The 27465-nt window shown below is 43.5% G+C and overlaps 1 protein-coding gene across 1 annotated transcript in view; it reads left to right on the forward strand.

Moving 5' to 3' along the window:
• Nucleotides 1-8211: 8211 nt before the first annotated feature.
• Nucleotides 8212-27465, forward strand: part of UGGT1 (UDP-glucose glycoprotein glucosyltransferase 1) — a 174115-nt gene continuing 154861 nt past the window's right edge. The window contains exons 1-3 of the mRNA XM_081096304.1: nt 8212-8345; nt 20405-20487; nt 22968-23098. Coding sequence (XP_080952430.1) covers nt 8224-8345; nt 20405-20487; nt 22968-23098 — 336 coding nt within the window. The 5' untranslated portion in view covers nt 8212-8223. The remainder of the gene's footprint in view (nt 8346-20404; nt 20488-22967; nt 23099-27465) is intronic.

Consider the following 27465-nt stretch of genomic DNA (forward strand, 5'->3'; position numbering starts at 1 on the left):
AAAACACCCAACAGAAAGCTACTAACAATAAGGTTCACTCAAGAATTTTACAACACTCATTTTCATTCCTTAAAATCATTTTTACCTCCTTTGTCCTAGCAAAGCACAGAAAAACCAATAGCCAGTCCTTAGGTTCTTAAACAGTCCAGACACACACCTGTCGGGTGAAGCAAGTGCTTCTGCTCATCCGGCATTCTCAGGGGAAGGGTTGTCTCACCTTTTGGTACTTTTCTTTGTTAATCGCACAGGAGGATTTTGAGAGAGTGGGAGGGAGGGGAGGAGGGGGGAGAGACAGACGTTGGTGTGAGAGATGGAGGACCGGGCTCCCTTACCCCCCAACCATGAACCTGCAACCCAGGCTGGTGCCCCGACCGGGAACCCAACCTGGGACCCCGCGTGTGCGGGCGAAGCTCTAACCACTGAGCTGCCGGCCAGGCACCTTTTAAGTACTTTTAAAACTAATTTTGGTTTTTAGTTCACTTTGACTTAATAGTTAAAAATATACCCTCTAAAGACATAGTCATTATTGGGTGGGTAAAATGATCTGCCCAGTTTCACATATTTGAAAACAACTTTACATAGTGATTTATACTGTCAAATAAATAAATAATTCAAAGGACAAAGGAATCCCTGTGGATGAAGTTGCTACTGCCAGTATAAAATTAAATTTTATAAAATTCTCCATAAAACTTAAGAAGTCTTCCTTTCCCTGAAACGGAAGCTACCAAAATTTGTGGTTTCAAATAAAGCCTAAGATAGTCGGAAATATTATCATTGTTTCCTTTATTGTGATTTTAAAAAATTTGTTTTTAATCCTCACTAGAGGATATGTCTTTAGAGAAACCCTGTGCGACTGCCTCCCGCAGGGCTGGGATGGAATCCTCCCTAGGTCTGTGCCGAGGCCGGGCGTTCGGCCAAAGCCCCTGCAGGCGACCACCACCCCGAACCCAGGGCGGGCAGAGGCGCTTCCCACAGACTGTCTCTATTCACAGAGACGGTCTCCCTCTCTACATAGACGGTCTCTCTCTCACACAGACGGTCTCTCTCTCACACAGACGGTCTCTCTACACAGACGGTCTCTCTCCACACAGGCGGTCTCTCTTTCTCTCTCTCTCCACACAGACGGTCTCTCTCTCACAGACGGTCTCTCCCTCACACAGATGGTCTCTCTCACACAGACCGTCTCTCTCTCACACAGACGGTCTCTCTCTCACACAGACCGTCTCTCTCTCACACAGACGGTCTCTCTCTCTCACAGACGGTCTCTCTCTCACACAGACGGCCTCTCTCTCTCACACAGACAGTCTCTCTCTCTCACAGACGGTCTCTCTCTCACACAGACGGTCTCTCTCTCACACAGGCGGTCTCTCTCTCACAGACGGTCTCTCTCTCACACAGACGGTCTCTCTCTCACACAGACGGTCTCTCTCTCACATAGACCGTCTCTCTCACACAGACGGTCTCTCTATCTCACACAGACGGTCTCTCTCTCACATAGACCGTCTCTCTCTCTCACACAGACGGTCTCTCTCTCACACAGACAGCCTCTCTCTCACATAGACCGTCTCTCTCTCTCACATAGACCGTCTCTCTCTCACATAGACCGTCTCTCTCTCTCACACAGACAGTCTCTCTCTCACAGACCGCCTCTCTCACACAGACGGTCTCTCTCTCACACAGACGGTCTCTCTCTCTCACACAGACGGTCTCTCTCTCACACACACAGACGGTCTCTCTCTCTCACACAGACGGTCTCTCTCTCTCACACAGTCTCTCTCTCACAGACCGCCTCTCTCACACAGACGGTCTCTCTCTCTCACACAGACGGTCTCTCTCTCACAGACCGCCTCTCTCACACAGACGGTCTCTCTCTCTCACACAGACGGTCTCTCTCTCACACACAGAGGTCTCTCTCTCACACACGGACGGTCTCTCTCTCTCACACAAACGGTCTCTCTCCCACACAGACGGTCTCTCTCTCACATAGACCGTCTCTCTCTCTCTCACACAGACGGTCTCTCTCTCACACAGACGGTCTCTCTCTCACATAGACCGTCTCTCTCTCACATAGACCGTCTCTCTCTCACAGACCGCCTCTCTCACGCAGACGGTCTCTCTCTCACACAGACGGTCTCTCTCACACAGACGGTCTCTCTCTCACACAGACGGTCTCTCACACAGACGGTCTCTCTCTCTCACACAAACGGTCTCTCTCCCACACAGACGGTCTCTCTCTCACATAGACCGTCTCTCTCTCACATAGACCGTCTCTCTCTCTCACATAGACCGTCTCTCTCTCTCACATAGACCGTCTCTCTCTCTCACACAGACGGTCTCTCTCTCACACAGACGGTCTCTCTCTCACATAGACCGTCTCTCTCTCACATAGGCCGTCTCTCTCTCACATAGGCCGTCTCTCTCTCACATAGGCCGTCTCTCTCTCTCACACAGACGGTCTCTCACACAGACGGTCTCTCTCTCACATAGACCGTCTCTCTCTCACAGACGGTCTCTCTCTCACATAGACCGTCTCTCTCTCACACAGACGGTCTCTCTCTCACATAGACCGTCTCTCTCTCACATAGACCGTCTCTCTCTCACACAGACGGTCTCTCTCTCACATAGACCGTCTCTCTCTCTCACACAGACGGTCTCTCTCTCACACAGACGGTCTCTCTCTCACATAGACCGTCTCTCTCTCTCACATAGACCGTCTCTCTCTCACACAGACGGTCTCTCTCTCACATAGACCGTCTCTCTCTCTCACACAGACGGTCTCTCTCTCACACAGACGGTCTCTCTCTCACATAGACCGTCTCTCTCTCACACAGACGGTCTCTCACACAGACGGTCTCTCTCTCACATAGACCGTCTCTCTCTACACAGAAGGTCTGCGGAGGGGACTCGGCACCGCCCCGGAGTCTATGAGGAAAGAGCGCTGAACTCATTTCTATGGGCCTCACCGGCCGAGTCTCCGTCCTCCGCGTCCACCCCTTCCCTTCGTGGAGCCCGGAGGAAGGCGGGGCCGCCTCGGGACAAGATGGCGGCCACGCGACGCTCTGGGCCTCCCCACCACGTCTCGGTAGCCGGAAGTCCTGTGGGTCTCGCCAATCGGAAGCGGAAGTAAAGGGCAGTCGGCTGTCGGGCTCGGGCTCAGCGAGGCCGGCCGGCGAGCGGAACGGCGGGAAGGCGCGTGTCGGCCGCTCACTGGCGCCGGCGCCGTCCCCGCCCCCAGCCCCGCCCCGGCGCCGTCCCCGTGCCGCCGCGGACGGAGCGCGGTCCCCGCCTGGCCGGAAGGGCACGCGAGCTGTGTGGTGTCGCGGCTGCGCGGCAGTGACAGGTAGGTACCCGGGCTGGCGCGGGCGGTCTCGCGGACGGGAGGGGTGTGGGGCGAGGGGTCCCTCTGCCCTGTCAGCCGAGCTTCCGCCTCTCCCTCTCCCCCGACTCAGTTTCCCCTCCGTGTCCCAGCGCTGACCCTTTGCGGGTGCCCCACCGTCGCTGGCTTCTGTGCCGTCCGTCCTGCGCGCGCGGCCGCGGCCCCGAGACCCACGTGCCCGGCAGAAGCGCCCCGCGCCGCCCGGCCGAGCGGCAGCAGCGCGCGGGCCCGAGCGGAGAGCGCCGGGTCTGCCGCCGCTGCTGGCGGGTGATGCGCGTCGGGGGCTGTCGCGGCTGGAGACTGGGTGGTCGGGTCCACTCCTCGTGCGTGAGCCGCGGGGACACCAGGCCTGTGCTAGGGCCGCAGGTGGAGGATGTGCCCTGTGCTTGGTCCTTGGCCAGACTCTAGATTGCTTTGCATTTCTTGCCAGATTGGAGAACTAGCATATTTTGTGCTACACTATTTTGGCAACATCCGTCATGCACTTGCTGGCTAGTTTTAGTTCGGAGTTTGAAGGCATTTTAAAAAGCGACTTAGCAACATTACAAAATTTGGGATGATTGTTTCCTTTCTTTTTAGCTTGCTTTTGATAAACTTAGCTGAAACTCATTTTTTATTAAAGGAAATGAACATTGCATTGTGCAGTAGCATGTCACCTTTACAGTGCACATTTAACATCAGGGGAATAAATGGAACTCGAGAAAATTCTATTGGACTTATTTTCTGCAGCTACCTGTGATCATTTTCATATCAGATGGATAGATTTATGTGGTTCACAATAAATGGTTTGTAATAGGTATACACGTATATTAAGTTTAATTATTTGAGAAGTCAAGTTATTTTTAGGGAAGGGTACGTCCTAATATTTTTCCTATTAGGATATATGTTGAAACACAGATGGCCATCTCTACACTTGCAGGGTGTGAGTTGTTTAAGAGTTTATTAGCTATTATTTCAGTTTAACAATGAAAGAAGAAAAAGTTGTCAATGACTTATAATTTTATGCCTTTCTTGTTTTCCAAAAAGTGAAAAGCATTCCCATATTGTAAATCTTAATGTTTCCAATATCTTACTGTAGATTCAGAGATAGTGTCTTTAATTTAAACTGAGAAAAATAGGCCACAGAGCAGATTTTACAGATGATACATTTGGACCTAGAACTTTAAAAAAATTTTTTTTCTTTATTGATTTCAGAGAGGAAGGGAGAGGGAGAGAGAGAGAAACATCAATGATGAGAGAGAATCATTGTTCGGCTGCCCCCTGCATGACCCTTACTGGGGATCAAGCCCACAACCCAGGCATGTGCCCTTGACCAGAATCGAACCTGGGACCCTTCAGTCCACAGGCCAACGCTCTATCCACTGAGCCAAATCAGGTAGGGCGGACCTAGAACTTTTTCTTTTAATCCTCACCCGATATTTCTGTTGATGAGAGAGAATCGGGGGGAGAGAGAGAATCAGTTGTCCCCTGAACACACCCCAAATGGGGATCGAACCTGTAACCTCTGGTGTACAGAACAGTGCTCCAGCCGACTGAGCACCGGCCAGGGTTGGGCCTAGGACTTTCTAAAGAGTTTTTTTTTTATTTACCCATCATGCCACATTGCAGCTGCTGACAGCTGTTGTTTCTCAGACTATTCATCTTTATAAACAACATTTAAAGACCAATAAGGTCAGAGTGATAAGGGATCTTGTAAAATGAAGGCATCCTCAAACAAAAGTCCACTTCAGTGAGGTTCTTACCTTTGCTTCTCTAGACCAGCGGTCGCCAACCAGTGATCCGCGGACCACTGGTCTACAAGGTCCGAAAGGTTGGTGACTGCTGCTAGACAGCCATTTCCTCTGGTATCCTGTGGAACCAAGGAAGTGGGGCCAAAGTTGGAAGGCTCTTTAATGAGTACCTTTCCTCCCTTTCTCATCTATAAGGGTGTATACGTTGCCCAAGAACTTCTGTTGCTCTTTTTTATTAAAAAAAATTTTTTTTTGTCTTTGCTCTTTGTGCCACTCTTCTTTCGTTCCAGTTTCTTTCATTTAACCCTTAATAATGAAGCCTGCATTTATTTATTTTGTTTTGATAGTTCCCCGTGTTCTGAGCAGTCAGCTGGGCATATGACAGTGATAGGCAATGCTGCCAGCTGTCGAGGGGCCCAGCCTCAGGACGGGTCCGTTAGGCTGGTTGGATGGTTTACTTTGGTCCCAACTTCAGACCCACGCCCTTGGTTTCAGTTAAAACTGCTCCTCTCTCAGCCTCCTGTGTCCCAAGACCTCTTTCCCTAGAAAATCCTTGTGCTTGCCCTTGGTCTCACAAGAAAGCACCTTGCTCAGTCTGGCTCTGCACAGTTTGAATTCTTACCCCTTGTAAAACAGAGAACCAGGAGAGAGAGCATGGTAGAGAACTTGTAAAATCTGGCAGATGTGGGTTCAAAGCATTGCTGTAGATTACTCAGCCTCTCTGAGCTTCCATTTTCTTATTTTTAAGCAGGAATGGTAGTGCGGATGCAGCATATTCATGGCGTATCTACTGCTTGCCAGGCGCTGTTGCTGTGGTGAACAGGGTAGACATGGCTGCTCCCACCCTCAAGGAACTGCAGTGTTTGCAAAGCACCTGCCCTGCTCCACCCTGAGTGCTTGCTCATTAAAGGCTGATGCTTCCTCAGTTCCTGTAACGCCCCTGTGCAGTGTTGTCCAGTTCCTCATCTGGAATCACCTGCCTTTGGGGGATGACACATCTGGACCCCTTCCGGAAAAGCCATACATGTGGGCATCATGTACCATTGTTCAGTAGTTCAGATGCTCTTGCCAGTTTATAAATTTAGTGACTTTGGGGAGGATTTATTTTTATTTTTTCCCTAGCCACAGAGTTTAGGTTTTCAAGGCATATTTTTGAGGCCATGTAATAATGGTGATATATTATTCTGTAATTTAAAGATAGTTTTTAGTTTTTTTCCATGATGATGTATTTTATTAGAACAGTCTGGCATAGTACTTGGCACTTTATGCAGTGATTTTCATGTTGCCTTTTCATTTTCACAGGGACCTGGTGTGGCAGATACTGTTACTCCTATTTTAGCGACTGGGAGACTAAGGGCCAAAGAAGTTATTAGGTAACATGCTTGTGGTTAAACTGCTAGTAAGTAGCAAACTCAGGAATTGATCTAAAATGTTTTCTCTTTTCCCTGATGTTGTTTTTTCTATCAGGCAGGCTTGTGGGGGAGGGTGTCTATTAATACCCTGAGTTGGGGTGGCCTGAAATTGTGAAAGTTGGTGTCCTCCTTTGCACTTCTGTGGGAAATGTTGGTAGCTTCTGCCAGGTTCAGAAAGGGCCCCACGTTATCCTCTCTGCAACCTCCCTCCAGCAGCTCCCTCCCCCACACTGCTAGTAGGTTTCATTGTCAAAAGTCTAGTTTGGTTAGTGCTAGTCTGAAAATACTGATTGCTTAAAAATACTGATTTATATCAGTATTTTATATCAGTATTTATATCAGTATGGGATGTTCATATTTTTTGTTTCCAAAGAAGCTGGCAGAGCCTGAACTTAAAACCCACGTAAAAGCAACTTTTCTATTTGGTAGAATTTATTTTGCTTTTGACCTTTGCCCTTTAGCGATATTGTGTGTTATATGAACAGAATGATGTCATAAGTGATAATGCTTTTTCTAAAAGAAAGATACTAACTGGTGGCCTGCAATATGGACTGTCTTCCCCAACAATAGACTTTATTGTTTTGTTTTTTGTTAATCCTCACCCGAGGATACTTTCCCATTGATCTTTTAGAGAGAGGAAAAGACAGAGAGAGAAACATTGATGTGAGAGAAACACATCATTGGTTGCCTCCTGCTTGTAGCCTGGGCCAGGCGGGGAGGAGCCTGCAACCAAGATACATGCCCTCGACCAGAATCGAACCTGCGGACCCACCCTTTGGTCCACAGGCCGATGTTCTAGCTCTATCCACTGAGCCAAGCAGGCTAGGGCCTCCAACAATAGATTTTACCGCCAGTATTGAGGAGTTGGGACCAGCCTTTCCAGATGTTAATGCTCAGAAGCACAAGTTTGGTTTAGTGTTTCCCACACTCATTCCCTTCAGGATACAGGTGGAACTTGGATGTTGACTTAGAGAGAGCTCAGACGGAAGTCTGATTAGGAATGAAAAATCAGATCAAAGAAGTCTGAAGCTGGAGACCTTTCTCTGAGGCTCTCGGTGTGCTGGAGGAGGCTGCTGCTGAGAGTCCAAGTGGCCTGCATTTTATGGCTGTGCCAATTTACCAGTGACCTCAGCTTCTTTATTTTGTGGTTGAGTTCTTACATTTCCTTGTTTCAGAACCTACCTGTGAGTTTACTTTGAGACCCATCATATTAGCTTCCTAGGGCTCCCATAACAAAATACCACAACCAGGTAGCTTAGAACAACAACAATTTATTGTCTTACAGTTTTGGAGGCTAGAAGTTATAATTGTGGAAGAAAAGGGGCCATATGCTACACCTGACAAGCTCAGGGAAGGTCTGCACGGCGGCTTTACAAACTCAAGTGACCTAAAATAACCACAAAAGATAGTCTGAAATTAAAACTCTTTTAGCTGAAAGCAGTTTATGGTGGGTAGTCATGTTGTGTCCGTTACTCAGCAAATATCTGTTGAACTATGTACATCAAGCATGTCAGACTTGCGGCTGACAGGCCACACACCTCACGAGTTTGACATGCTTGATGTAGATAGTAGGGCCATTATATTTAGGAAGCATTTCTGTTTCTGTAATATTCATGTTATTTTATGTCTCTAAGTATTAAGATTGAGGTTTAAACAGTTCCTTGTAGCAAAACATTTTTTTTCTCTTTTAGGGATTTGCTGTAAAATGGGACTTCTGATTGTATTCACTGGACTGTGGCTGTTTTCCTTAGTAAAGGCAGATTCAAAAGCCATTACAACCTCTCTTACGACAAAATGGTTTTCTGCTCCATTGTTGTTAGAAGCCAGGTAAGAGACATTTTTCCCTTTCACATGTTTGAGCAAAATACAGACTCTACTAGTGAATTTTCATGAGCTTTTTAGGAAGTGAGGTTATCATCAAATGCATTTATTGAAAGCCTCTTTCCCTGTGCACTGTGCTGTTAGAACACAGAATCTGTCTAGTACAGGGGTGGGCAAACTTTTGGGCTCGAGGGCCACAATGGGCTCTTAAACTGGACCGGAGGGCCGGAACAAAAGCATGGATGGAGTGTTTGCGTGAACTAATATAAATTCAAAGTAAACATCATTACATAAAAGGGTGCGGGTTTTTTTTTAGTTTTATTCATTTCAAGCGGGCGGTAGTTTGCCCACGGCTACTTAGAGACTTCTTAGACAAATGTGTTGAGTTGGTTAGATTGTTACGCTGTCTTCCAGGAAGAGTGTATGTGGTCATAAGGGAAGAGAGAATCATACTTAAAGGAAATTTTCTATTTATTTATTTAAAAGGAAGAGAAGAGAGCTTGGCAAGATTGGGAAAATAACACATGCTCCTCTAAGAACTTGGGAGAAGACAAAATAAGACAGTGCAGGGGGAAGCTGAGGAAATTGCCACACTTTATCTGTTCTAAGATATGCTTGTTCGACATTTGAACATTGCCCCCAAAATCATCAGTGGCAGGGGGAGGGGACAGACTCTCTCTACACATATACAGGCTCTCTACATCTGGCCTCATGGACAAAAGCTATTCCCAGGTATATATTAAGATTGGGCCTGATGCTTTGTAGTTATCCGTGAAGTGGTATATATTTAACTGAAGTCAAACACTGGATATGTTTTGAACAGCTATAGTTACTAACAAATATTATGTAAATGAAGTGCTGTTGAAAACGAAAACATAATCATTTATTGAATGCTAGATAGTATAATGGTCAAGAATACAGCATGATGGAGATATAAATCAAGGGTATTGGAACTTACATTCTAGATTTTCCATTTACTAACTCTGTGCCTTTAAGCAATTCAGTAACCTTTCTGAATTGTAGGGTTGCTGTTAGGATTTGGAGACGTGGATAAATATGCTGAGCATAGTGTCTGCCACACAGAACCACTTAAATACTCATTTCCCTTTCCTTTCTAGCTCTGTATCAAAGAGAGTCCTACTCTGATCTCCCACAATAACTTTAGAAATCGAAGAAAACAAGTTTATTACCAGACTTAGGCTGATTGGTAGACATTTGGTTTTTTCTAGTTTTTTGTTTTCTTTTGCCAAAGATTAAAATCATCTTATTTAATGGCATTCCAAAAACTATTAAAATAGGAGAGAATGGTATAATGTGCCCTTCCTCTACTTTTTTTTTCCTGTTTATTTTTTAATTTTTATTTTTGCTTAAAATATTACAAAGAGTAGTACATTTGTCCCCCCCCCGCCCCCCCATTGACCTTCCCCCAGCCTCCCCTACCGCCCAATATCTTGTGTCCATTGGTTATGCTTATATGCATGCATACAAGTCCTTTGGTTGATCTCTTACCACGCACCCCCCCCCCCCCAATCCTCCTCAGCCTTCCTGCTGTAGTTTCACAGTCTGTTTAATGCTGCTCTGCCTCTGTATCTATTTTTGTTCATCAGTTTATAATGGTCTTTATTATCCATATATGAGTGAGATCATGTGGTATTTTTCTTTCACTGACTGGCTTATTTCACTTAGCATAATGCTCTCCAGTTCCATCCATGCTGTTGCAAGTGGTAAGAATTCCTTCTTTTTTACAGGAGCATAGTATTCCATCGTGTAGATGTACCACAGTTTTCTAATCCATTCATCTACTGATGGGCACTTAGGCTGTTTCCAGATCTTAGCTATGGTAACTTGTGCTGCTATGAACATAGGGGTGCATATATCCTTTCTGATTGTTGTTTCTGGTTTCTTGGGATATATTCCTAGCTGTGGGATTACAGGGTCAAATGGGAGTTCCATTTTTAATTTTTTGAGGAAACTCCATACTGTTTTCCACAGTGGCTGCACCAGTCTGCATTCCCATCAGCAGTGCACGAGTGTTCCTTTTTCTCTGCATCCTCTCTAGCACTTGTTGTTTTTTTGATTTGTTGATGATAGCCATTCTCACAGGTGTGAGATGGTACCTCATTGTTGTTTTGATTTGCATCTCTCGGATGATTAGTGACTTTGAGCATGTTTTCATATGTCTCTTGGCTTTCTGAATGTCCTCTTTTGAAAAGTGTCTATTTAGGTCCTTTGCCCATTTTTTGATTGTATTGTTTATCTTCCTTTTGTTAAGTTGTATGAGTTCCCTATAAATGTTGGAGATTAAACCCTTATCGGTGATAACATTGGCAAGTATGTTCTCCCATGCAGTGGGCTTTCTTGTTCTTTTGTTGATGGTTTCTTTTGCTGTGCAGAAGCTTTTTATTTTGATGTAGTCCCATTTGTTTATTTTCTCTTTAGTTTCCAATGCCCTAGGAGATGTATCGGTGAAGAAATTGCTTTGGCATATGTCTGAGATTTTGTTGCCTTTGGATTCCTCTAGTATTTTTATGGTTTCCCGTCTTACATTTAAGTCCTTTATCCATTTTGAGTTTATTTTTGTGTATGGTGTAAGTTGGTGGTCTAGTTTCATTTTTTTTGCATGTATCTGTCCTATTTTCCCAGCACCATTTATTGAAGAGACTGTCTTGACTCCATTGTATGTTCTTGCTTCCTTTGTCAAATATTAATTGAGTATATTGGTTTGGGTCGATTTCTGGGTTCTCTATTCTATTCCATTGATCTATATGTCTGTGCTTGTGCCAGTACCAGGCTGTTTTGAGAACAGTGGCTTTGTAATACAGCTTGATATCTGGTATTGAGATCCCACCTACTTTGTTCTTTCTTAGGATCCCTGCAGCTATTCGGGGTCTTTTTTTATTCCAGATGAATTTTTGGAGAGTTTGTTCTAGGTCTGTGAAATATGCCGTTGGTATTTTAATGGGAAGTGCGTTGAATTTATAGATTGCTTTGGATAATATGGACATTTTAATGATGTTGATTCTACCAATCCATGAACACGGTATGTTCTTCCATCTGTTTATGTCTTCCTCTATCTCTTTTTTCAACGTCCTGTAGTTTTCTGAGTAGAGGTCTTTTACCTCTTTAGTTAAGTTTATTCCTGGGGATCTTAATTTTTTTGGTGTGATAGTAAATGGGATTGCTTTTTTAGTCTCTCTTTCTCTAAGTTCATTTTGGTGTATAGAAATGCCATAGATTTCTTGGCATTAATTTTGTATCCTGCTATATTGCCGAATTCATTTATTAATAGTTTTTTGATGGAGTCTTTAGGGTTTTTCATGTACAATATCATGTAATCTGAGAATAAGGACAGTTTTGCTTCTGCGTTTCCAATTTGGATGCCTTTTATTTCTTCTTCTTGTCTAATCGCAATGGGTAATACTTCCAGTACTATGTCGAACAGAAGTGGTGAGAGTGGGCATCCCTGTCTTGTTCCTGTTCTTAGGGGAAATGGTTTTAGTTTTTGCCCACTGAGTATGAATGATGTTGGCTGTGGGTTTGTCATATATGGCTTTTATTATGTTGAGGTACGATCCTTCTATTCCCACTTTGCTGAGAGTTTTTATCAAAAATGGGTGTTGGATTTTGTCATGCTTTTTCTGCATCAATTGATATGACTATGTGGTTTTTATCTCTCAATTTGTTTATGTGATGTATTACGTTTATTGATTTGCGGATATTGTACCATCCTTGCATCCCTGGGATAAATCCTACTTGGTCATGGTGCATGATCTTTCTGATGTATTTCTGGATCCGATTTGCTAGGATTTTGTTGAGGATTTTAGCATCTATGTTTATGAGGGATATTGGCCTGTAATTCTCTTTCATTGTGTTGTCTTTATCTGGTTTTGGTATTAGGGTGATGCTGGCTTCATAGAATGAGCTTGGAAGTGTTCCTTCCTCTTGAATTTTTTGTAGTAGTCTGAGGAGGACAGGTTTTAGGTCTTCCTTGAATGTTTGGTAAAACTCCCCTGTGAAGCTGTCTGGCCCCAGGCTTTTGTTTGCTGGAAGCTTTTTGATGACTGCTTCAATTTCTTCCATAGTTATTGGCCTATTGAGATTTTTAGATTCTTCCTGATTGAGTTTTGGAAGGTTGTATTTTTCTAGGAATTTGTCCATTTCCTCCAGGTTGTCTAGATTGTTGGAGCAGAGTTGTTCATAGTATTTTTTTTTAACAATCCTTTGTATTTCTGTGGGGTCTGTTGTTATTTCTCCTCTTTCATTTCAGATTTTGTTTATTTGGGTCCTCTCTCTTTGCTTCTTGGTGAGCCTGGCTAGAGGTTCATCTATCTTGTTTATCCTTTCAAAGAACCAGCTCTTGGTTTTGTTGATCTTTTGTATTGTTTTTTTTGGTCTCTATGTTGTTTATCTCCGCTCTGATCTTTATTATTTCCTTCCTTCTGCTTATACTGGGCTTTTCTTGTTGCTCTCTTTCTAACTTTTTGAGTTGTAGGGTTAGGTCATTTATTATCATTGTTTCTTGTTTTTTGCATTTGGCTTGTAGAGCTATGAACTTCCCTCTCAAGACTGCTTTTGCTGTGTCCCATAGGTTTTGGATTGTTGTGTTTTTATTGTCATTTGTTGCCATGATGTTTTTTATTTCTTCTTTGATCTCTCTGGTAACCCAGTCATTGTTTAATAGCATGCTATTTAGTCTCCATGTGTTTGATTTTTTTGGATGGTTTTTATTGTAGTTGATTTCCATTTTTATGCCATTGTGCTCTGAGGAGGTGCTTGATATGATTTCTATCTTCTTGAATTTGAAGAGACTTTGCCTGTGACCCAATATATGGTCTATCTTTGAAAATGACCTGTTTGCACTTGAGAAGAATGTATATTCTGTGGCTTTGGGGTGAAATGTTCTGAAGATGTCAATTAATTCCACCTGATCTAGTCAGTCTTTTAGGATTGATGTTTCTTTGCTGATTTTTGTTTAGAGGATTTGTCCATTGGTGATAGTGGGGTATTAAAGTCACCTACTATGATTGTATTGCTGTGAATGTCTCCCGTGATCTCCTCCAGAAGTTTGTTTATGTATTTGGGTGCTCCTATCTTGGGTGCGTATATGTTTACCAGAGTTATATCTTCTTATTGGATTGTTCCCTTGAGTATTATGTAGTGGCCTTCCTTATCTCTTTTTATGTCCTTCACTTTGAGATCTTATTTGTCAGATATAAGTATTGCTACCCCAGCTTTTCTTTTCATTTCCATTCGCCTGAAAAATCTTTTTCCATCCCTTCACCATTAGTCTGTGTGCGCCTTTTTTTCTGAGGTGGGTTTCCTGTAGACAGCAGATATATGGGTCATGTTTTCTTATCCACTCAGTTACCCTATGTCAGTGGTCGGCAAACTCTTTAGTCAACAGAGTCAAATATCAACAGTACAACAATTGAAAGTTCTTTTGAGAGCCAAATTTTTTAAACTTTAACTATATAGGTAGGTACATTTGTTATTAACTTAATTAGGGTACTCCTAAGCTGGCCTTTGCTAAAAACATCCTCAACCTGAGCTGGTTCCTTTATTGTTACTGCCCGCTCTGATTCCCAGGTTCCACAAAAACAACTTTCCCCTGCAGTCTCTGTGAGTGACCCCAATTTGGCGATCCTATGTATTGGGTTTAATAATCAAGCAAAGATTTAAGGAGAAAAAAAAAAAAAGCCAGAGTAAGAGCACGAGCATGCAACCCTCCACCGTCCAGCTCTGTGTGCAATTCTCCCAAAGTCTCTTCCACGTGTCCTCTCTCCCCTGGCACTAAGCAGCTGGCACACTGGCAAAATCCGAAGCTGCCTTTTTGCACCCAGTCCAGCTATGGGCTGATTTTTAGAGTTCCCTTCTGCCAGCAGCCCTGCGGGACCCCTTCCACACTCGCGGATTACGCTGGACCCAAAGGCTGCGTACTTTGTGGGGCACAGACTTCCCCCACAGGCGTTGCTCTCTCCAACCTGAATTACAAACCACACCTTTATCTAGGCAAAATCTGGCCTTTCCGTGAGGAGGAGCAGGGCTTGCCTGAGTCCACGTATTCGTGCTGCTTGAGATCCGGTGTTTCTGGGTTTGTAGCTGGTCCCTGGGTGCCATGGTTGCAGGGTCTCTGGATGTATACGCTCCCAATATCAGCCATTCACGATGGCACTGTCTCCGCGGATGAGCTGGTCGCTTTGGGAGAGATTTCAGCAGCAGTGGAGGCTGCCCGGTTAGGGGAGCCCGATCCGGCAGTCTCCCACAGTCCCCTGGAGTATAGCTTTCGCTCACCCACAAATTTACACTCTCGGTATGTCCACACACTCTCCTTTCGTTCTCTCACTCTCACACTGTCTTGCAGCCTTCCTCTGCTTATCATCAGGTTTTTACAATTATCAACTCAAGTCCAATAAACATCACTAGCACCATTCTCCTCCCTTCCCCCGATGGAATTTTATTTTTATTTTTATTTTTTTATGTTTCTGTTGATTTTTAGAGAGAAAGGAAGAGGGACAGAGAGATAGAAACATCGATGAGATAGAAACATCATCGATTGGCTGCCTCCTGCACACCCCTGCCGGAAGCCGGTCCATCCTTGCTGCTTGACACAGTCGCTGCAGGAAAGAAACATCTGCACAGCATATGTTTCAAGGGACCTGGCGTATATAGCATACTGTTCTTAATATGTTTGCTCCCTTTAGCGCTGTGTGTTTTAACCAAGGTCACCTCTCGGAGAAAGGTTGTTTCCCCAGGTAGGAATTTTTCCCTGAAGTCAGGGAGGGGATGCCTCTCCTAGAAAGGTTGTTTCCCCAGGTAGGAATTTTTCCCTGAAGTCAGGGAGGGGATGAAACTCCTTAACTAAGTGCCAGGCGGGTAGTTAATCACTACAAACAATCATGCTTAAGCTACATAATCTTTACTCCCTGGAATGGAGATAAGAAACGCCCTAACCTTTGTAATAGAAATTGACAGGATTAAAATCAACTGGGATAAATACAGATGTAACAAGACAATAAACAGCAGAACCTCTCTGGAGATCGAGACCAGAACTTGGCTGGAGATCCTGGCTGGAGATCCTGGCTAGGCTGCTGATCAACTGAACGCTGTCTCCGTGTCATTCCTTCTTCGCCGACTCCGTCTACGCCTTTGGGAACCCCTGGACCTGCTGGGGTTGGACCCCGGCACACCCCCCGCTGGGGATTGAGCCCACAACCCGGGCATGTGCTCTGACCAGGAATCAAACCAAGACCTCTTGGTTGCTAGGTCGACAGTCAACCACTGAGCCCTGCTATAATGCTTTATTTTTATTTTTTTTGGAACGCTTCTCGAATTTGCGTTTCATCCTTGCGCAGGGGCCATGCTAATCTTCTCTGTATCGTTCCAATTTTAGTATATGTGCTGCTGAAGCGAGCACACTATAATGTTTTAAAGCAAATCCCAAACAGCATATAATTTTATCTGTAAAACTATAGATTTTTTTTTTTTACTCAGTGGAATAGATATAAGAAGCTAACAAACGATTTAAAACAAAAAGCAAACAAACTTAAGTGTACTGTAAACAAATGTCAGCATGCCTTTGAATAGTATCTTGTGTTCTTATCTTTCCTGAGTTAGTTCAGTGGATCTAGTAATTATTTTTCTTAAGACAAATTTAGATGCAATGGGATGAAAAAGAATATATGGTTTAAGAAGTTTTCCTGTAATTATCTGAAAAGCCTATATTTACTTACAGTAAGCCTTTATAGGGGGGCCTTAGCCTCACTGAATCCTTGTTCTCATCATACAGTTGATCAGTGTATTCCTTCCCCCTTCTGCTCACTCATTTGTGAGTGAAGCTTTAATTTAGGAATTTGGTGTTTGTCTGCATATCATAATCTATCTGTCTTAGTGTCTGCCTTCTTCACTGTAAGCCACTGTCAGGTTGGTATGAAGTCTTTGTCAGTTACTAGAAAGCCTAGAAAAATGCCACACTTAGGGAGGCACCAAATACTTCCATACATAATGATCATGCTATTTTCAGAAACCTGTTTTTAGAGCAGCTGTGCATTACCAGGAAATGTTTCCTATTTCCCCCATATACCTGTATTGAACTGTGAAGTAGGGTGAGAATTGTACACCTGAGTGTGACAAGTAATGGGAAAGTCTTCCCTTGGCTAGGTAAGCTGAGCTCCACTGTCGCTCACTTACAGACAGTGAAAGATCACCCCTGGAGGAGAAGAGAACCAGTTTATGTGAATCTTTCACTTAATACATGCATTTTCTTTTAGGGATAAATGACTCTTGAATGAATGAAAATTTAATGTAGTTATTATTTAAGATCAATAGTGTTAAGTAAAAACGAAAAAAGAAAATTAAAATGGCATTGAGTTCTAAGACCTGATTTCATTAGGTCAGTGTTATCTTTAAACTAAAATTTGGTTATTTTAAGAATGTGGATTTGTGGCTATTAAAAGACTAGAGGCCCGGTGCACAAAAATTTGTGCACTTGGGGGGGTGGGGGACGGTCCCTCACCTTGGCCTGTGCCCTCTCGCAGTCTGGGACCCCTCAGATGTCGTCCACCTGCTGGCTTAGGCCCACTCCCCGGGGGGATCGGGCCTAAGCTGGCAGTCAGACATCCCTCTGGCAGCCCGGGAGCCCTCGGGGGATGTCCACTTGCCAGCGGGGAGCAGGCCTAAGTTGCAGTCGGACATCCTTAGTGCTGCTGAGGAGGTGGGAGAGGCTCCCGCCACCACCGCTGTGCTGGCAGCCATCAGCCTGGCTTGTGGCTGAGCAGAGCTTCCCCTGTAGGAGCGCACTGACCACCAGGGGGCAGCTCCTGCATTGAGCGTCTGTCCCTTGGTGGTCAGTGTGTGTCATAGTGACCAGTCATTCCCAGTCGTTCTGCTGTTAGGGTCAATTTGCATATTACCCTTTTATTATATAGGATAGAGGCCTGGTGCATGGGTGGGGGCCAGCTGGTTTCCCCTGAAGGGTGTCCCAGATCAGGGTGGGGGTCCTGTTGGTGTGCCTGGCCAGCCTGAGTGAGGGGCTGAGGGCTGTTTTCAGGCTGCGCACAACCCCTTCAGGGTCGGGGAGTCCTGCTGGGGTGCTTGGCCAGCCTGGGTGAGGGGCTGATGGCTGTTTTCAGGCTGGCCATGTCCCCCGGCAACCCAAGCTCCCAGCCTCTCCTTTTTTTCCTGGGATTTATTTATCTTCTATACTTGAAACTTTGTAGCCTTGGTAGGAGCTGAGGGCCGGCCCCAGGCAGGCGGGCAGGCGGGCAGGCAGGAAGCTTGGCTTCATCACCAGGGGCAAATGAAGCCTCCTGCTCGCTCCAGCTCTGTTGCTGCCATCTTACTTGGGTTAATTTGCATATTTGCTCCTGATTGGATGGTGGGTGTGGCTTGTGGGCATGGCTTGAACGTATTGGATGGACGGTTAATTTGCATGTTTCTCTTTTATTATATAGGACTAGAGGCCCAGTGCACAAAAATTTGTGCACTCGGGGTGGAGACGGGGTCCCTCAGCCTGGCCTGTGCCCTCTCGCAGTCTGGGACCCCACGGGAGATAACGACCTGCTGGCTTAGGCCTGCCACCGGGTGGCAGAGGGCAGGCCCAATCCCTGGGTGCAGCCCCTGGTCGGGCTCTGCTGAGCAGGGCCGATTGGGGAGTTGGGGCGCTGCCCCCTGTCATCCACAGAGCAGGGCAGATTGGGAGGTTGCGATGCCACCTCTAGTCACGCTCAGGGTAGGGCTGATTGGGGGGTTGGGGCACCGCCCCCTGTCACACTCAAGGCAGGGTTGATAGGGAGGTTGCGGCACCACCCTGTCACGCACAGAGCAGGGCGGATCAGGGGGTTGGGGTGCTGCCCCCTGTCACTCACAGAGCAGGGCCCATCACGGGGGTTGGAGCTCCTTACCCTGTCACACACAGAGCAGGGCCGATCAGGGGGTTGAGGAGCTCCCCCCTGTCACGCGCAGAGCAGGGCCCATCGGGGGTTGAGGAGCTCCCCTCTGTCACTCACAGAGTAGGGCTGATAGGGGAGTTGGGGCACCGCCCCCTGTCACACACACAGCAGGGCGGATCAGGGGGTTGGGGTGCCGCCACTGTTGTACTTAGGGCAGGGCCGATGGGGAGGTTATGGCTCTACCCCGTCACACACAGAGCAGGTCCCGTGGGGGGGCCGTTGCGGCACCACACCCTGTCACACACAGAGCCGCAGGGCGATCAGGGGGTTAGGGAGCTCCCCACTATCAGGCACAGAGCAGGGCTGATCAGGGGGTTGGGGCGCCTTCCCTGGTCACGAACAGAGCAGTGCGGATAGGGAGGTTGTGGCCCCGCCCCCAGTCACACACAGAGCCGCAGGGCGATCAGGGGGTTTGGGCGCTGCCCCCTGTCACGCTGATCCCGGTGCCGGTAGGCCTTGCGGCTCCGCTGATCCTGGTGCTGGGAGGCATATTACCCTTTTACTATATAGGATAGAGGCCTGGTGCACGTGTGTGGGCCGGCTGGTTTGCCCTGAAGCTTGTCCTGGATCAGGGTGGGGGTCCCACTGGGGTGCCTGACCAGCCTGGGTGAGGGGATGATGGCTGTTTGCAGCTGGTCACACCCCCTTCGGGGTGGGGGTCCCCACTGGGGTGCCCGGCCAGTCTGGGTGAGGGGTTAGGGCTGTTTTCAGGCTGGCGGGTGACTGAAGCTCCCAACTGCTCCTTTTTTTCTTTTTTTTTCCTTCTGGGCCAGCTTTAGCTCTGAGGCTTGGCTCCAGCTCTTAGGCCTCGGCTGCTGAAAACAGGTATCTGGTTTGTTTGGGTTCTATAATCGAAACACTGTTTCAACTCCAGCTCTGAGGTCCCGGCTGGCTGAAAGCAGGTTTCTGGGGTTTTGTTTAGCTTCTATATTTGTAACAATGTTTCAAACTGCAAGCTCAGAGGCCGGCAGCGGCAGGCGGGGAACGTTGGAGTCCTCCATCACTGAAGCAAGCAAGCCTCATGTTCGCTTCAAGCTGCCTGGCTGCTGGCTGCCATCTTGGTGGCAGTTAATTTGCATATCGCCTTGCTTAGCCAATGCGAAGGGTAGCGGAGGTACAGCTAATTACCATGTTTCTCTTTTATTAGATAGGATTATAAAATGCTGCCTTTAGTTCTAGAAATATTTCTGAGGTTTATGTTTTTCTTGGGAGATCCTCAGATAAAACGTATTTTTTTTGTTCTTTGTAAGGTCTTCAAGAAAATAAGTGAGCAGAACTAGTGCTAGAAAAAGAAATTTATTTCTTTAAAATATTTTAAAATTGATTTTAGAGAGAGGAAGTGAGAGAGAGAAAGAGAGAAACATCAATTGGTTGCCTCCGGCTCTTTCCCAGATCTGGGATCAAACCCGCCTCCTGGGTATGTGCCATGATTGGGAATAGAAGGCTTTGGTGCACAAGAAGACATTCCAGTCAAGTGAGCCACCCGGTCAGGATGAATTACCAGCTTCTAACTCTGTTTCTACCGCTGATAGCATGTTCACAATTAGCCTTCCTTATTGTTTCTCTGTTGTTTCATTTTATTCTAGTTTTTTTCTAAGGAATATCCATTAAACTATTAAATTATTAATAGCTAGTTAGCTAGTAATATTTGCTTATCATTAAATGTATGTATATATTGTGTATGTTTACATAATCCTATATAATCAAAGGGTAATATGCAAATTGACGAACGGCAAAATGACCTTTCACTATGACGTGCACTGACCACCAGGGGGCAGACGCTCAATGCAGGAGCTGCCCCTAGCAGGCCAACCTCTTGGTCCCTCCCCCAATCCAGCAGGCTCAGATCGCCTGATGGCGAACATGGAACTGGGGGTGGGTGGCGGCAGGGAGTGGGGCCGGCTGCTGGTAGCCAGGGAATATGGCTCTGATTGAGGCCAGGCCTAGGCACCGTACCCATGCACGAATTTCGTGCTCCGAGCTTCTAGTCTGTATTATAAGTTAAAAGATAAACTGAACATTTGGAAACTCATAAAAACTTAATTTCCTTTCTTTAGTAATAGAGCTTATATTCAAAGATTTTTATTTTAAAGTTATTTTATTTTATTTTTCTCGCAGTGAGTTTTTAGCAGAAGACAGTCAAGAGAAGTTTTGGAATTTTGTAGAAGCCAGTCAAAATATTGGATCATCAGATCATCACGGTAAATTGAAGCCAATGCTGCTTTGACTTCGTTCTCTGGGAAAATATTGGAAAAACGCTCTTTCAGAGCACGTGTGGCATGGCAGTTAATAGGACCCACTTTGAACTTAATGACTAGAGTTATGATGGCAGCCAGCAGAGCCAACACAGACTAATAATTATTTTTGAAGTTTATAACTTCGGTTTTAAGCACTATCCTTGACTTTCACCTTCTTCTTTTTGTGTTGTTTTATTAAAAATGTGTGACTATTTTGTGGAAGTCACAATCATTTAGTATTAAGTTAATACCCATCAGATTTGACTCACTTTTTTTGTTATGAACCAATTACGTAACCAATCTATTATCTGTTAAGTCTAACTTGTTTATTTATTTGTTTGTTTATTTATTGGTTAATCCTCAGGATACTTTTTCCATTAATTGTTAGAGAGAGTGGAAGGGAGAGAGGGAGGGGGACACAGAGAGAAAAATATCAATGTGAGAGGGACACATCAATTGGTTGCCTCCCACATGTACCCCAACTGGGGCTTGGGATCCAATCTGCAACCCAGATATATGCCCTTGACTGGGAATTGAACCCGAGACCCTTCAGTGCGTGGGCCGATGCTCTAACCTCTGCACAACACTGGCCAGGGCAAGTTTGTTATTACTAAGTTAGTGCCACCAAAAATGTTTTCTATTATGTCTGCCAGACACCCACAGCTTGAGTGTCAAGGTATCAAGTAATTGCAGTGTAAATTTTCTCATTTGTTTACAGATTATGATGTGCTTTTCTATACATTTTCTAATTCAATATAAGCTATATAGAGTATAAACATTAATAGTTAAAGACATATATGAGTAGCTAAAACCTTGGTATTACATTGACAGGCACATACGCCTTTTTTGACGAGAAAATATGTAAAAATTTCGTAACTGCTGCCGCTGCTAACAGTAAACTAAATTGATTTTAACTTCGATTTTTATTCAAACAATATATTAAAAAAGTTATGTCTGAATTTTTTGTGGTATAAATACAGAACAATTTTGAACAAGCATCTGTAAGTTTAAGTTATGTAATTCAGAGTCAACTAGAATTGTTTGAGTTATCAGAAAAATCATTTTACATTTTATAATTTCATGAAACAAATTATAAAGTGGGTTTTATAATGAATTTGAACTCTGACATATAAATGACATGTCTTCATTATAAATGGTAGTGTTCTTGGTTAGAATTATGTGAGTATGAATTCTTGGAAGTGATCGTAAAAGTATGTTAAACATTTTATTTGAATTATTATCTGTAGTCTACCACCCAAAAATATTCATCATTAACATTCTGACACAACTTTGAGATAGTCCTTTGTGATCTCTTTTTCTACTTAGATGCTAATGCAGAATGACCTTTTATATTTTGATTTTTAAAATGTTAATATTTTCTAAAGAAAAGCTATGAGAAAGGTTATACTTACACAGAAAAATCTTGTTGCCTTCCTCTTTTTGTTTCTCTTCCATTTTAAAAAAATATATATTTTATTGATTTTTTTACAGAGAGGACGGGAGAGGGATAGAGAGTTAGAAATATTGATGAGAGAGAAACATCGATTAGCTGCCTCCTGCACACCCCCTACTGGGGATGTGCCCGCAACCAAGGTACGTGCCCGTGATTAGAATCGAACCTGGGATCCTCCAGTCCGCAGGCTGACACTCTATCCACTGAGCCAAACCAGTTAGGCCTCTTTTCCATTTTTTATAACCATTTAATTTAATTTGTTTAGCCTTTAATTTTTTTGCAACAAATACATATGTATTCTTATTTCTCATTCTTTCTTAGAAAAATGATAGCTTATGGTATATATTGTTTTATATGTTGCGCTTTTCATTTAGCAACATATCCTTGGGATTTTTTCATATTGGTTCATGTACTTTTTTCTTCCTAGATAATTTGTTCCAATTGTTTGGTTAAATGCTTTATCTCAAACTGTAGTTTTATCAGTATCCTTTAATACCTTGTACTTCCTCATCACCTGGCTCAGGAGTGTTGGGTTATTTGAGTAGATAACATGTAGCAGGCACTAGGGATACGAAGACAAATAAGTCATAGTTTCTGCTTGTGGGGACTCAGACTATATGGGGAGGGGTAGATAGCGAATAATTTAGTAAATAATGTGAATGAAAGTGGTAAGCAAAGAAATATGAGAGTAAAGAAAAGATGTATGTGGTCCAGTGAAGCATGGGTGGTATTGGGGGTGTCTTCTTGGAGTAGGTAACTAGCAATCCCATGGGGAAGGAAGACTGAACAAAAGGTAGAAGGGAGGAAAAGTCCACTTGCGTTGTGTACTCCAGGGAATTCGAAGCATCTGACAATAGTTCAAGACAGTATATTGGTAAAATGCTGCTTTCATATATATGTCTTTGTATCCCATACCTCTATACCTTACAAACTATCTTACTTGGATATCTCTAGTCATATGATTATTTTGGTTCATATTTTTCCTTGGCAGGCACTGATTACTCCTATTATCATGCAATATTGGGAGCTGCATTTCCGTTTCTGTCACCTCTGCAGCAGAATTTGCTGAAATTTTCTCTGTCTCTCCATTCGTACTCTGCTACAATTCAAGCCTTCCAACAGGTGAGTTCAGTGCTTACACATGACAGTATTTGTTAAGGGATGTATAGCATGATAATCGGATATATTGTAGTTGCATTGCAAAGCTGTAACTTTTCTGCCTAAAATTTTCTAGGATTTATGATTTGTTTGTAAATAAGCAAAGTTGTTAAATCTTCAAACCACATATTATAAGAAATATAATTGCACTTATTTTTATTTAAGAATGAAAAAAAGAATATGTACACAAAAAAAGAGACTACGAGACTTCATTTGTACAACAGAGCCTAGGAGGTAGTCTTTGTTTTGTTAATCATCACATAAGGATATTTTTTTTTATTGCTTTTCCAGAGAGTGGAAGGAAGGGAAAGGGGGAAGAGAAATAAAGAGAGAAACATTGATGTGAAAGAGACACATCGACTGGTTGCCTCCTGCATGAACCTTGATCGACCATGGTTGGGAAGCGAACCCGGAACCCAGGTGCATGCCCTTTGACTGGGAATTGAACCTGAGACCCTTCTGTGTGTGGGCTGATGCTCTCACCACGTAGAACACTCGCCAGGGCAGGAGGTAGGGTCTTGCTAATCCAGTGGACCTTGACTCTGATCACAGCCTATAGATCTCAAAGCAGTTCACAGGAAATAGGGAAATGGGAAATGTGAGGCAGTATCACAGGGTGGTACAGTCAGGAAAATCGAGCATGCGGGAGACTTTAGGGTAACATGATTTGATATCTTCAACAAATAAGTTAAATGGAAAGGGAAAGTGGGAAGGAGACACTTCAAAAGAGATTAAACATATGTCAACTTAATGCAATTTGCAGATCTTGTTCGATTTTTCTAAAAATATATTTTTATTATTGACTAGTGGCCTGGTGCATGAATTTGTGCACATTGAAAGGAAATTAATTAGAAGAAATATTTTAATATCACTATTTGCTCTTTCTCTATAATAGAAGTGTCAGATGAAAGAAAATTAGTAAAATGTATATAAAAATAATATATAAATTGATTAGTAAATAAACAACATGACAACAAAGACATATAAAAACAAAAACATGATATAAAAACAACAAAAACATGTTATAAAAACAACATTGATAAAAACAATGACTGATGAATTGATTAAACTCATTCTAATATCTCCTTATATACCACATTAAGAGTAAAAACACTTTCAGGGTGCTTGACTTATGTCAACAAAAACAATCAAATTCACGATCGACAGTGACAGATTGAAACATGCATGTGATTGGTGCCTGCGAGAGCTTTATATGTATCGCACATACGCGAGTCAACATTTATTTTTAAATTGCCAGTGTGCGTCATATGTACTGGCCCTGGTCAGTCATTTGGACGAACGGATGGACGGTTGGTCAGTCGGTTACTTAGCCATTTATATATATAGATAGTATTACAGATATCTCCCATTTCTCCTCTTTTACTCCGCTCCTCTGAGCCCAGGTCTTCACTACCCTACTGCCTGTGTCCATGTGCTATGCATATAAGTATATAAGTTCTTTGGTTTATTTCTTCTCAAACCCCACCCCCACATTGAGGTATATCAGTCTGTTCCATGCCTCCCTGCTTCCGGTCTTCTTTTGTTGGTTAATTCATTTTTGTTCATTAGATTCCACAAATAAGTGAAATCATGTGATATTTATCTTTCTCAGATTGGCTTATTTCACATAGCATAATAGTCTTCAGATTCATCCATGATGTCACAAAGGGTAAAAGACCCTACTTTCTTACAGTTGCATGTGCTCCATGGTGTATATGTTTGACAGCTTTTTTATCCACTCATCTACTGGTGGGCACTTGGGCTGTTTCCAAATCTTAGCTATTATAAGCACTGCTATGAACATAGGGGTGCATCTACTCTTTCTGATTGGTGATTCAGGTTTTTAGGATATATTCCTAGAAGTGGAATAACTGGATAAAACAGGAGTTCCATTTTTAAATTTTTAAGGAAATCCATACTGTTTTTCATAATAGTTGTACCAATCTGCATTCCCACCAGCAGTGAACTAGTATTCTCTTTTCTCTACATCCTTGCCAGCACTTGTTGTTTGTTGAGTTTTTTATGTTAGCCATTCTGACAGGTGTGAGGTGATACCTCATTGTGGTTTTATTTATTTTTTAATATTTTAAAATAGTTCTTTATTTTTAAAACTATTACATATGTCCCCTTTTCCCCCCCATTTCGCCCCTCCAGCCTGCCCCCGCCCACCGCCCCAGGCCTTCACTACCCTATTGTCTGTGTCCATGGGTTATTCATATATGCATACAAGGTCATTGACTGATCACCTCCCACCCACCCTCCCCCACCTTCCCTCTGAGATTCTGCACTCTGTTCCATGCTTCCATGTATCTGGATCTATTTGGTTCATCAGTTTATTTTGTTCATTAGATTCCACCTATGAGTGAGTTTATGTGATGTTTGTCTTTCTTGCTTAGGATAATACTCTCCAGGTCCCTCCATGCTGTCTCAGAGCGTAAGGGATACTTCTTTTTACTGCTGCATAGTAAAGACAGTTTCTTCAATAAATGGTGCTGGGAGACTTGGATAGATACATGCAAAAAAGTGAAACTAGACCACCAACTTACACCATACACAAGAGTAAACTCAAAATGTATAAAAAGACTTAAATGTAAGTTGTGAAACCATAAAAATCCTAGAAGAAACCATAGGCAGCAAAATCTCAGAGTGATATGTTTACAGATACATTGCCTAGGGCAAAGGAAACTAAGAAAATATATAAAGCTATGTAAAGATGAAATCATGAGTTCATACTGATATTTTCAATTTAAATTAAGGATTACTTTGTTATATGTATGTTTCTTTTCTTCCACATTGAGAATCTTAGTTCTGAAAGATAGAAGGGATGATAGAATTAGACTGTCTCAATATTACTTGTTTGTCTATGTTACATACACAATAGCATTAACAATAAGAGTCATACTATTGCCACCATTACATTTACTGAATACAATAAAAGAATTTTCTTTTGGCCTAGTGATCCCTATTCTCCATCCCCCCATTCTACAAAATGAGTATATTCTACCTAGAACATAGATGTTTCATTTCATATACTATCTCCCTTTAATCCTCATTTAGTTGTGCTTATTTAAATAATAATATCTTTAATGTTCATCACTAGTCCTTTTGCCAACTGTCTCTAGTCAGTTGGCTTTCCGGATGCTGCTTGTTGGTAGGTTTCTCAGGAAGGGCTCACGGAAATGGTATTTGAGTTTTTGCATGTTTATATAACAGTCTGTATATAAAATAGTTGGTTTATATTTTTCTTTCTTGAATATCTTAAGTATATTTATTTACTTTTAGTGTATGTCTTTCTTGTAGAAAAATGATAGTATATTTTTTTCCCTTAAGAGTCTCTTGGTTTTTTGTCTAAAGCCCAATGGATTTCTTTAAAGTCATAGTTTACTAGAATATAATATAACAGTGATTGTTCTGGGCCAGTTTTTTTAGGTATATAGTATGTTCTTTTAATGTAGAGTTTCTAATCATTTTTTATTTCCAGAAAGTTTCCTTAAAAACTTAAATTTGTTCTGTACTGTGTTTTGAAATTGTTTATTATCTATATGTTGAATTTTCTTTACCGGCACATGCCCAGGTTGCAGGCTCAATCCCCAGTGTGGGGCATGCAGAAGGCAGCCCGATTAATGATTCTCTCATCATTGGTGTTTCTAGCTCTTTTCCTTTCTCCCTTCCTCTCTGAAATCAATAAAAATATATATATATATATTTTTTTTTTTTTTTAAATATATTTTATTGATTTTTTACAGAGAGGAAGGGAGAGAGATAGAGAGTTAGAAACATCGATGAGAGAGAAACATCGATTAGCTGCCTCCTGCACATCTCCCACTGGGGATGTGCCCGCAACCCAGGTACATGCCCCTGACCGGAATCGAACCTAGGACCTTTCAGTCCGCAGGCCGACGCTCTATCCACTGAGCCAAACCGGTTTCGGCAAAAATATATATTTTTTAAAAGTGTAGCTCTTCAGCTGGTATCAGGCAGTGCTAGTGTAGAAGATTTCCGTCACCATAGAACTTTCCCTGTGTAACGCTCATCTGTAAGTGCAGAGTGATAGGTTCCCTCTGGGCGGGAGCTGGCGGCAATGGTGGCAGTGGTATCCCCACCCTAATGCACCACTCCCTGTGTCCAACCCATGCCCTGCCTGGGAACTGCAAGGACCCCTCACAAACTGCGGCCTGGTGAAACTCGACTGAGCTACAGTTATCAGGTTCCCCTTGGCCCATTCTGGACCCGCCCTCCTCTGCAGCCTTGCCCTGGGACCAGCCAGGGGCCTCCATCCTCCTCTCAGAGGTGTAGTTGCGTGGCCCCAGCCTCTCTCTTCATCCACCGGC

Source organism: Myotis nattereri, assembly GCF_964212035.1.
Source record: "Myotis nattereri genome assembly, chromosome: 7".
NCBI lineage: Eukaryota > Metazoa > Chordata > Mammalia > Chiroptera > Vespertilionidae > Myotis > Myotis nattereri.